This window comes from Myotis yumanensis, unplaced genomic scaffold, assembly GCF_028538775.1.
Source record: "Myotis yumanensis isolate MYYU_CA2020_CCGP unplaced genomic scaffold, mMyoYum1.0.hap1 SCAF_2, whole genome shotgun sequence".
In the NCBI taxonomy this organism is placed as follows: domain Eukaryota; kingdom Metazoa; phylum Chordata; class Mammalia; order Chiroptera; family Vespertilionidae; genus Myotis; species Myotis yumanensis.
Window position 1 is genome coordinate 151,856,827 of NW_027223753.1, and position 12,448 is coordinate 151,869,274.

The 12,448-nt window shown below is 38.8% G+C and overlaps 1 protein-coding gene across 2 annotated transcripts in view; it reads left to right on the forward strand.

The window, feature by feature from the left end:
* Positions 1-12,448, forward strand: part of ATP6V1A (ATPase H+ transporting V1 subunit A) — a 59,057-nt gene that overhangs the window by 25,709 nt on the left and 20,900 nt on the right. For both annotated transcript variants that reach the window (XM_070406220.1, XM_070406221.1), the window contains exons 4-8: positions 329-543; positions 796-933; positions 3,793-3,944; positions 7,794-7,956; positions 8,470-8,578. In XM_070406220.1, coding sequence (XP_070262321.1) covers positions 329-543; positions 796-933; positions 3,793-3,944; positions 7,794-7,956; positions 8,470-8,578 — 777 coding nt within the window. The remainder of the gene's footprint in view (positions 1-328; positions 544-795; positions 934-3,792; positions 3,945-7,793; positions 7,957-8,469; positions 8,579-12,448) is intronic.

Genomic DNA, 12,448 nt, shown 5'->3' on the forward strand with positions numbered 1-12,448 from the left:
TTTCTATTTATGTATATTTCCAAGTGCCACTTGGTTATTTGGAGATGTGTGTGTGTGTGTGTGTGTGTGTGTGTGTGTGTGTATGTATATACATACATACATATATATATATATAGTTGTTTGGATATGGCTATTTAATAAATGTAATTATTAGATAGAAGTTTTGTCACTGTGAAAATGTTACTAAAACACTAAGAATGTTGTAAACTGAGAAAGTTTGACCATCTCTGTTTTAGCTCCTTAAGTATCATTTCCCATTAAACTGGTATTTCCTTTTTATAGTATCTCTAAACTTTCTTAGTGAGTTTTCCTCAACTACTGTTTCTAGCTGGTGTGTCTGTTGGAGATCCTGTACTCCGCACTGGTAAACCCCTCTCTGTAGAACTTGGTCCTGGCATTATGGGAGCCATTTTTGATGGTATTCAAAGACCTTTGTCGGACATCAGCAATCAGACCCAAAGTATCTACATTCCTCGAGGAGTAAATGTGTCTGCTCTTAGCAGAGATATCAAATGGGATTTTACACCTTGCAAAAACCTACGGGTATGTCTTTATAATGAAGATTTCTAAAGTTGGTTTCAGATTGTGAAATAAATATTTAGTGAATTATTTTGTACTCTTAATTCAAATAAAAATAGACCACAGAAGCATAGTATAAATTTTTCTTTAAATCTACTAGGATTATAGAACTAATATGTTTTACTGATAAGTGAGGCAAATGATTTAAAGAATATCAAGGGTCGGTCTACTTGATGTTTATTTGAACATTAAACAACAAATGCATTTGTTCTCTAGGTTGGTAGTCACATCACTGGTGGAGATATTTATGGAATTGTCAATGAAAATTCTCTCATCAAACACAAAATCATGTTACCTCCACGAAGCAGAGGAACTGTAACTTACATTGCTCCACCTGGAAATTACGATACCTCTGTAAGTATCACATAAACTTTATCTCACAGAGTAGTCCTACTTATATATGCTAGTTGCCCAGTTTTAGTGCTCTAAATAGTTTTAGAGTTATTTAATGTATAGGTTTTAAGTAATTCCCATCATTATTTTTTTATTCAACTTTTTTTTTAACTTGGGCTTGGGAATACAAAAACAAGTTTTAAAAAAATTTTTTTTGTTAAAGTCTAGTTGCCATACAATATTATACTACGTTCAGGTAAACAACATAGTCATTTGACATTTATGTACCCTACGATATGATCACCATAGTAAGCCTAGTAATTATCTGTCATCAAGCAAAGTTACTATATTCTTGACATATTCCCTGTGCTGTATATTATATCCAGGTGCTTATTAGGTAAAGGGAATAAGAGAACATAGTGTTTCTTTTTCTTTTTTTTCTTAATATTTTTATTGATTTTAGGGAGAGGGGGAGAGAGATAGAAACATCAATGATGAGAGAGAATCATTGATTGGCTGCCTCCTGCCTGCCCCGCACTGGGGATCAAGACCACAACCCAGGTATATGCACTGACTGGGATCCGAACCATGACCTCCTGGTTACATAGTTGACGCTCAACCACTGAACCATGCCAGCCAGGCCATAGTGTTTCTTTTTTGAGAGAGAACTATCTATAACAGTGATGGCGAACCTATGACATGCGTGTCAGAAGTGACACGCGAACTCATTTTTTTGGTTGATTTTTCTTTGTTAATGGCATTTAAATATATAAAACAAATATCAAAAATATACATCTTTGTTTTACTATGGTTGCAAATATCAAACAATTTTTATATGTGACACGGCACCAGAGTTAAGTTAGGGTTTTTCAAAATGCTGACACGTCAAGCTCAAAAGGTTCACCATCACTGATCTATAATAATAAAAGCATAACATGCACATTGACTGTACGACCAAACAGCAAAACGACCATCCGGACGACCTTCCGGACAACCACGCTATGACACGCACTGGCGCCAGGCCAGCCAAGGCTGGTTCGATGTGATTGGTCGGGGGGCCCAGGCTACCCAGCTGGCGGAGCCGTGGCGGGTGGGCAGGGCCTCCCCTTGTGCGCCCCGCAGAGGGAGGCAAGTGGTGGCAGGGGTGGGGCCAGCAGCCAGGAGAAGGCAAGCCCTGATAAGCCCTGATCGCCAGCCAGGCCTAGGGACCCTACCTGAGGGGTCCCGGATTGCTAGAGGGCACAAGCCGGGCTGATAAATTCCCCTCCCTGCACGAATTTTGTGCACTGGACCTCTAGTCTATATATATAAAAGCCTAAATGACCGAACAACCGGTTGCTATCACGCACACTGACCACCAGGGGGAAGATGCTCAACACAGGAGCTGCCCCCTGGTGGTCAGTGCGCTCCCACAGCAGGAGCACCACTCAACTGACTGACAAGCACCAGACGCAGGGCTCACAGCTGGCGAGCGTTGCTGTGGCAGTGCAAGCTTCCCAATCAGGACTGACTGGGCATGAGCCTGCGGTAGGTGCAGCAGGGCCGGGATAAGCAGGAGTGGCAGGCGGAATTAGGCTGCTGATTTCAGCCCAATCCCCGCAGGCCACGCCAAGGGACCCCACCAGTGCACGAAACTGTGCACCGGGCCTCCAGTCTAGTATAACATTTTCCTTCTTCGTTAATTTATGCTACATTACTTAAAGCCCTGATTCTTTAGACCTGTAAGAGACTTTGATTTTAATTGTCAATCTGTATTCACATAATTAGTTGCATAATGGATTACATGAATTCTTGGGTGAGCCATTTAAAACTTAGTCCTTTAATGTTATTGATAGTCATATCATATCAAATCCCTAATCATCTTTGTGGGTATGAAGATAACTATTGCGAAGACAAGTGTAACATATCATTTTTTTCCTAATAAAATGTGATAAAATATACTTTTCCAGTTATTTCACAAAAATAAGTCTGTGTTGTATAATATGTAGATAGCAAGAGTTAAGATTGGAGTTCTGGGCAATCAGCTAGCCTTAACTCACTAGCTTAGAGACTCATTCACTTTTATGTGGAAGAACCACCCTAAAGTGGTTCATATATCAACAGAATTACAGATTTTATAGGTCTTTGGACTTTGGAATTGTTTGTGAATAGTTGAAATCATGTCAATGTTCATAAATGTTAGAGTATTACTAATTATTTTTTGGCTTTTGCAAATATTTTTAAATATTTAACCTTATTAAATATTTTAGGGTTATTTAATTGATGTATCTTTCATTAAAGCAGTTATAGGAGCATTATAATAAAGTAAATAAAACAACAAATAGAAATTTCTGAAAACATTCATTTTTCCTCTCCCTCAGTCCCAGGAGTATTTCCTGTATCCTTCCAGATTTCTCCCTATGTATATCCTCATAACTTAATTAACTGTTCCTCTATTACTTGAGATATCTCTTTCTCAAAAACTCCTAAGCTGTTTTTAATCACAAAAACAGTAATAAGGGCCAAACAGTAATAGAACGGAATATAAAGATTTACAATAAAAAGTATAAATCTACTTCCCCACTTCCCTACAAAACACCTTCCTACCACCAAGAAGAATCTGAGGTTACTTTGATTTAGAGCAGTGGTTCTCAATCTGTGGGTCGCGACCCTTTTGGCGGTCAAACGACCCTTTCCCAGGGGTCGCCTAAGACCATCCTGCATATCAGATATTTACATTACGATTCATAACAGTTATGAAGTAGCAACGAAAATAATTTTATGGTTGGGTCACAACATGAGGAACTGTATTTAAAGGGCCAGAAGGTTGAGAACCACTGATTTAGAGGAATAGATGTTTATAAATTTGACTGTGCTTCAAATCCTGATGTATTTTTATAGGATGTTGTCTTGGAGCTGGAATTTGAAGGTGTAAAGGATAAGTTCAGCATGGTACAGGTATGGCCTGTACGTCAAGTTCGGCCTGTCACTGAGAAGTTGCCTGCCAATCATCCTTTGTTGACTGGCCAGAGAATCCTTGATGCCCTTTTTCCGTAAGTTTGAGTTGTGTCCCAGTTTTCCCTGAGTTATTATCACCATAGTAAGCCTAATAACTATCTGCCATCATGCAAAGTTACTATAGTATTGACATATTGCCTGTGCTGTATGTTATATCCAGATACTTATTAGGTAAAGGTAATAAGAGCACATAGTGTTGCCCTGGCCGGCTTGGCTCAGTGGATAGAGCATCAGCCTGCGGATTGAAGGGTCCCAGGTCGATTCCGGCCAATGGCACATGCCTCGGTTGCAGGCTTGATCCCCAGGGGTGGGTGTGCAGGAGGCAGCCAATCAATGATTCTCTCTCATCATTGATGTTTCTATCTCTCTCTCTACCCTTCCTCTCTGAAATCAATAAAGAAATATATTTTAAAAAAAGAGCACATAGTATTTATTTTTTGAGAGGAAAATATTCTTTATAAATAAATATTTTATGTGCTAATCCTATAATACATTTTATCTAGAGAAATTCTTTACTTTCCCCTTTCTACCTTCCACTGTTCTCCTCATTTTCACAGCCACATCTCTGGAAAGAATAAATAGTTCTTTCCACCTTTCCCTCTCTAATTTACCATACTACTCTGCCCTTGGATCCACCACTCAACTGAAACTACTCTCACTAACATAGTCACTCCCATACTTAATAATTCAATAAATACGTTTTATTTCGTTCTACTCCTTCCTCTTTGAAACATCTTCTTTCTTTGTTCTTCCTGTTAGCTTTTGTACACAAGTTCTAATTCTTCATTGCAGGTTTATTCTCCTTAATTTTGCTATGTCTTAGTGTTTTCCCTCTTTTAGGGCCTTTTTTCTCATCATTATATATCTTACCCTCTGAGGATAACTTCATCCACTCTCATCACTTAAATATTCATATTTAGAATATACCAGGTATAGTCTCCAACATCTGTTTCTTCATCCCAAATTTCTTCTGCATTCCAGACTCATATATAAAACACTTCTGATTATACCTCTCCTTTTCAATGTCCTACAGGTGCCTCAAAGTCAGTATGTTCAAAACTAAAGCAATTATCTTAATCACCACTTCCTTCCTTACAACTTGCTCATTTTTCTTTGCTGCCTCTCTCAGCAAATGTCATCATCCATCCATCCTCCCAGTGAATGCCTAATCTAAAATCTGTTACTTCTCTCAAGGATCGTTTTTACCCTTCCACATCTCATTATTGAACAAGTGCTTTTATTCTTTTCCCTAAATATTTTTTGTCTGTATCTTTCCTCCCTGCTTCATGACCCTAATTAAGGCTCTTACCCTAATTCCTGCAATAATCACATTTAATCAGACTTGCTATCTCCAGTCTTGCCTTCTTTCTAAGTGGTTGTCCTTATTAAATAGTGATCCATTTAAAACACATGTCTGTTCCTCACTGTTTTCTTGAAAACCTTCAGTGCTCTTCATTGCTTTTAAAACAAATACAAATACACACTCCTTAACTCTTTACAAAGCTACCCATGATCTGGGCATTGCTTACCTTTCAATATTGTTTCAGGCACTTAATTGCCTAGCTACTTCCTTTTGTACCATCTTCTAGGCATACTGAGGACTTAATTTCTCAAGCAGTGCTTCCTCTTGGATCTTGGCCATGCTGTTCCCTCTGCTAAAAATGTTACTTCCCTTTATCTAACTAATTTCTCTTTCCTTTCTAGTCTTATCTACTTTCAGGGAGACTTTCCTAACCCCACTCCAATCCAGTGTTAGACTGTGCACCGGTTCCTATGTATTCCCACAACACCTTGGTTGTTTTCTATGATAGCACTTTCACATTGGGTTGCATTGCTAAACTTCCAAACTGGGGCACACCCAGCCCTGCCTCCCCTCCCTAGGTTAATAGTGATTTGAAAGAGGTATGTAAAGCCATAGGATGAATGGGCATGCCTTCTGAATTTATCAGTCACTGAAAGATTTGGAGGAGAAAAGATTTTAATGCATGTTTTATATTGAAAAAAGTCAATTATTATTAAGGATGCAGTGTTTTAGTGAATTTTTATGATAAAACACAATATTATAAAGAAATTTCCCTTATTGTCACATCTCATTTCTCCTGCCCAGACCTTCCCACCACACACACACACAAACACACACCCTCACAACATTCACTTTCCTCTGCCCTTAAGATTATTTCACTGTCCACTGCCACATTTTAGGGAAAGTGTGGAAGTGGCTGCTAAGTAGTACTGCAATCATCAACTGACTGCAGTTTACCCCACTGTTATGTGAGCACTCTGAATACAGAAACATGGCTATCTTTTTTTTTTTTAATCCTCACTTGAGGATATGTTTTTTATTGATTTTTTGAGGGAAGGGGGAGGAGAGAGAAAAATGGGAGGGAGAAGGAGAGGGAAAGAAAGAGAAACATCAGTGTGAGAGAGAAACGTGCCCTGACCGTGGATGGAACTGGCAACCTAAATATGTGCCCTGACCGGAAATCAAACCCACAACCTTTGGAATTCAAATCCAACTGAGCCACCTGGCCAAGGCAAACATTGTTATCTTATTTTCTGTTGTCTTTCTTCGTGCACATTTTTTAATGTCCTGGAAGTACTTTGTAAATAGTTATTGAATGGATAAAAGGGGTTGACTGAATACCTTATCAAAAGTTTTTGTTCATTCACAGCAAATCGTGAATTTAAGGTCTTCCTTTTTACCTCAGGAGACAATTTTTTTTTTTTGATTGATTGATTTTAGAGAAAGGAAGGGAGGAAGAGGGAGAGACAGAGAAATATTGATTTGTTGTTCCACTTATTTTTAAAAAAATATATTTTATTGATTTTTTACAGAGAGGAAGAGAGAGAGATAGAGAGCTAGAAACATCGATCAGCTGCTTCCTGCACACCTCCCACTGGGGATGTGCCCACAACCCAGGTACATGCCCTTAACCGGAATCGAACCCGGGACTCCTCAGTCCGCAGGCTGATGCTCTGTCCACTGAGCAAACCGGTTTTGGCACCTCAGGAGACAATTTTCAAAAGTCTTTTATATTTTTATTGTAGCTCTAATTCATAGGTTGTCCTTTCATGAACTAATTTCAATAAGCATTCAGAATATCATTAATACTATTTTATTTATCCTTTTTTGTGTGTATCCCTTTTCCTAAGGTACCTTGTGGAATCTACTTTCACTTTTCAGCTATTCAAGCTGATAGAGATGATCAGTGATTAACAAACAATACTATTATAGGTACTAACTAGGGGAGCAATTATCTATACTAATAAAAGGGTAATATGCTAATTAGACCGGATCGACTGGATGTCTTCCGGACATCCGATGTCCTTCCAGACAAAGCCACAGTGGCGGGGGCTGAGGCAGAGGTGGTTAGGGGCGAGATCAGGCTGGTGTAGGCGAGCAAGCAGTTAGGGGCGAGATCAGGCCAGTGCAGGGGAGCAAGCAGTTAGGGGTGAGATCAGGCCGGTGGTGGGGAGCAAGCAGTTAGGGGCAAGATCAGGCCAGTGGAGAAGCAAGCAATTAGGGGCGATCAGGCAGGCAGGCAGAGATGGTTAGGAGCAATCAGGTCAGCAGGGGAGTAGTTAGGGACATCGGGCTGCCAGGCAGAGTGGTTAGGGGCGATCAGGCAGGCAGGCAGGTGAGAGGTTAGGAGCCAGGGGTCCTGGATTGGAGAGGGTGCAGGCCGGACTGAGGGATACCCCCCCACCCCCGTGCACGAATTTCATGCACTGGGCCTCTAGTACCTATATAATTGCTCTTTGTAAGTGTATACATATAGATACACATGAAAATATTTCAAAGTTCTTTCTTTAACTTACACCTATTTTATTTACTGGCATTTATTAGCAAGTGAAGTAATTTATACTTTGTTTTCTCTGTTTAGATGTGTGCAGGGAGGAACTACTGCAATCCCGGGGGCTTTTGGCTGTGGAAAGACAGTGATTTCGCAGTCTCTGTCCAAGTATTCCAACAGTGATGTAATCATCTATGTAGGATGTGGTGAAAGAGGAAATGAGATGTCTGAAGTCCTCCGCGACTTCCCAGAGGTCTGTATCTATAGAGTTTCAAATAATATTTTAGAGAAAATACTACTAATCAACTTTCACTGGCAATTAATAAAGCTTTGTGTTATATCTAGAGCATTACTCTCATTTATCAAGGATCTTTTAAGGAATTTTCTAATTAGACTCATGATTCGATTTATATATTTAAGGAAAGGAATTTGTTTCAGCCAGACACTTGAAAGTTTCTTTTTGTAGTCTGGTGGCTTTCAGTTATTGGGAGAATATAAAATAGACAATAGGCTTTATATGATTTTCTAGGTAACTGTAGTAATAATATTCCTTTTTCCATAAAATAATGGATTTCACTTAGGAAATGGAAATAATGGCTGTCATTTTTACAGCACAGTGGGACAGGGAGATGAAGTTGGAGTGATGGAGAATATTATTTTGGCAACACTGATTAGAAGAGAAGTTAAATATAGACAGTTTGTAAAAAAGAGACTAAAATGTTCTATTTAGAAATTAGAAGATCACTAATAGATTGTTTGCCCCTAGCTCACAATGGAAGTTGATGGTAAGGTAGAGTCAATTATGAAGAGGACAGCTTTGGTAGCCAATACCTCCAACATGCCTGTGGCTGCCAGGGAAGCCTCTATTTATACTGGTGAGTATATGAATTGGAATAAAAGCAGTTAACATTCATTCTTCAGTTTAGAGCTAACTCCAAACTCTTTCTTTTCCAAAGAACTTTTCTTTCATTCTAAAATACCTCTGTTTATATAACCATATCCCTAGTTTTTAAAAAATATTTTACTTATATCTTGAGAATATGTCCATAAAAGACATTCATAAAGCTACCCCAATCTTTTTAATGACTATAAAATGATGTATCTTCTATTACTATGTTTTTTTTCCTTACACTTTTGACCATCAATCTATCTCTGAATAAACCTGTATCTCTATAACATGAATCATCAGCTTTGAGTTATTATATTTTGACTCCTGGATATGAGAGATAAGAATATCATTGTGTTTATATAGTACCTTCTATCTATGCTCCCAGCTTTTGGTACTTTTAGTTCTACATTTTCAGGATTTATAATTTTTACCTTCTGTTCTGTGACCATAAATCCAGTATCTGTGTTAGACTTAGACCTATAATAAAATGGACTCAGTGCTCACTGGCAGTTCTTTGGCTATAGTTTCTCTATTTGTTTTGTTGTTGGCTAAAATTTTTGGAAGTTTCTTCAAGAAAGGCTATGGAAACTATATTTCCTGAATTCTTTCTTTATAAGTTTGGTTTTTTCTCTTGCCTTTATATTTTAACAATAGTTTGACTGAGTATAAAATTTTTGGATCATATTTGTTTCCTTGACAATTCTTATTCTAGCATCTATGAATATGTTTTTTATTTTGGAAAAATTTCAAGTGTTGTTTCTGAAACTTTTTCTCTTTCATTATGGATATCTTTTTCAAAGTAGATACACTGAATCGCCTTTATCTATTTCCGTATGTATCATTTTCTCTAATCCTTTTTATTTAGCCTTTTGTTCATAAGTTCTATGGTGTTTATTTTTTATGTTGCTTCTAATGAAACCTTCATTTTCTTCCAGCTCCTTGTTAAGTTCTGCTGGTTCATGAAACATCTTTTCTGATCTTACTGTATATTCCTTGAGATTTTACTTTGCAGTAGGATGAATTAAGATTTTCTTTTATTAATTAATTAGTCAGTTTTCATCTGTTCCTTTGCCATCATTGTATTTTGCTCTTCTATTTTCTTCTATATTTGTTTTTGTTCTTATACTGATGTTTGTTAATACTATTATTTATCTTTGCAGGAGATGGGAGGGGTGGTTTTTGCTATGGTCTAGAGTAGCAGGAATTCTTCATGGTAATCTGTGAACTTTGTTATAGCATGGAATGGTATCAGTAAGTTATTTTTCTCTTTTCCTCTCTTGCCAATACAGTTTGCAGCTGCAAAGTTACAAGATTTCTTTCTCCTCCACCCTGCTTCATACCCATCTTTTACTTACTGAAAAGTAGGAGTGCCTAGCTGTGTTTTATTTTTGTCCCCATCTTCCTTCTCCTTGATGCCATAATTGGGTCCAAGGAACTCCTGCTACTACCCTTGAATCCCTTTTGCAGTGTCCCAAACAGTTATTGATTTTGTCCCTCAAGAGGTGTCTCCTAGTTTGCAGAAGCTTGATCTGAGATGTGCAGCCTCAGGTAAATTATTTTTGTCTTCCCACACCCTTATTTGTTTTGTTTGTTTTTTTAAAAAAAAATCTCATTTAGATGGTTTTCCACATTATTTTGTTGTGGAGCTAAATATGGCCCCTAATTTTTGATGATGAAGTTGTGTTATTGTATTTCTTATTCTCCTTGTTTAGTGATTATTTTTATGAGGAGAAGGAGAAAATGACATTCATCTATTATTTTAAGACAGTAAGTCTATAAATGGCTACATAGTATACCTTTGTATGGATATATCAGAATTTATTTAACCAGCATCCTTTTGGTGGACTCTTGGGTTATTGGTTTTTTTCTTTATTTATTTTATTTTATTTTTTTTAAGGGGAGAATGATGATTTTGATTTTGATTTATTTTTTTAAATATATTTTATTGATTTTTTTACAGAGAGGAAGGGAGAGGGATAGAGAGGTGGAAACATCGATGAGAGAGAAACATCGATCAGCTGCCTCCTGCACACTCCCTACTGGGGATGTGCCCACAACCAAGGTATATGCCCTTGACCGGAATCGAACCTGAGACTCTTGGGTCCGCAGGCTGACGCTCTATCCACTGAGCCAAACCAGTTAGGGCGGTATTTTTTCTTTGTTAAGGTATTGCACATGTGTCTTTATCCCCCTAATCCCCCCCCACCCCCCACTCATGCCCTCACCCCCCTGATGTCTGTGTCCATTGGTTAGGTTTATATGCATGCATACAAGTCCTTTGATTGATATCTCCCCCTTACCTCCACCCTCCCCTACCTTCCCTCTTAGGTTTGATAGTCTGATCGATGCTTTTCTGTCTCTGGATCTGTTTTTGTTCATCAGTTTATATTCTACAAATGAGTGAGATCATGTGATATTTATCTTTCTCTGACTGGCTTATTTCGGTTAGCATAATGCTCTCCAGGTCCATCCATGCTGTTGCAAATGGTAAGAGTTCCTTCTTTTTTACAGCAGCATAGTATTCCATTGTGTAGATGTACCATGGTTTTCCAATCCATTCATCTGCTGATGGGCACTTAGGCTGTTTCCAAATCTTAGCTATGGTGAATTGTGCTGCTATGAACATAGGGGTGCATATATCCTTTCTGTTTGGTGTTTCTAGTTTCTTGAGATATATTCCTAGAAATGGGATCACAGGGTCAAATGGGAGTTCCATTTTTAGTTTTTTGGGGAAACTCCATACTGTCTTCCAGAATGGCTGCACCAGTCTGCATTCCCACCAGCAGTGCAAGAGGGTTCCTTTTCCTCTGCCTCCTCAGCAGCACTTGTCATTTGTTGATTTGTTGATGATAGCCATTCTGACAGGTGTGAGATGGTACCTCATTGTACCTCTCGGATGATTAGTGGACTTTGAGCATGTTTTCATATGTCTCTTGGCCTTCCTTATGTCTTCTTTCTAAAAGTATCTATTTAGGTCTGTTGCCCATTTTTTGATTGGATTGTTTGTCTTGCTTTTGTTAAGCTGTAGGAGCAAAGTTCACATCACTAAAATATTTTTTTTTCGTTATTTGAGCCAAAGTGATAATAATGCTGGGAAGTAAGATTTTAAATGCTCTCACTAAAACATTCTTGTGCATATTTTTTACACTGTTTCTTTGCATGTTTTGTGTGTACATTTTTGGTACATTTTTACAAGGTAAATTCTTAGGAGCAAAATTGCTAAAAATACAACTGTTAGTGCAGATTTTGGATTCTGGTAGCCTTTCAAAAGGAGTAACAACAAACAAGAGTTGTATTTCTCCACATCCTCACCAATGCTAGTTTTTTCAATGTTTTCTTGTAATCTATACTAGAAAAAGCGTAGGTGGCCCTCACACTTTTGCGCAATGCCCTCACGTAATCATAAGATGGCCACCCCCATGTCATCACAAGATAGCCACCCCCACATCGTCACAAGATGGCCACCACAAGATGGCTGGCAGGGGAGGGCAGTTGGGGGCGACCAGGCTGGCAGGGGAGGGCAATTGGGGCAATCGGGCTGGCAGGGGAGCAGTTAGGCATCAATTGGGCTGGCAGCGGAGTGGTTAGGAGGTGATCGGGCAGGCAGGCAGAAGCGGTTAGGGGCAATCAGGCAGGCAGGCAGGCGAGTGGTTAGAAGCCAGCATTCCTGGATTGTGAGAGGGATGTCTGACTGGAATCGGGCCTAAACCGGCAGTCAGACATCCCCCGAGGGGTCCCATATTGGAGGCTGGACCAAGGGACACCCCCCCCTCCATGCATGAATTTTGTTCACTGGGCCTCTAGTCCCATATAATAAAAGCCTAATGTTCAAATTGACTGAACAGCGGAATGACCA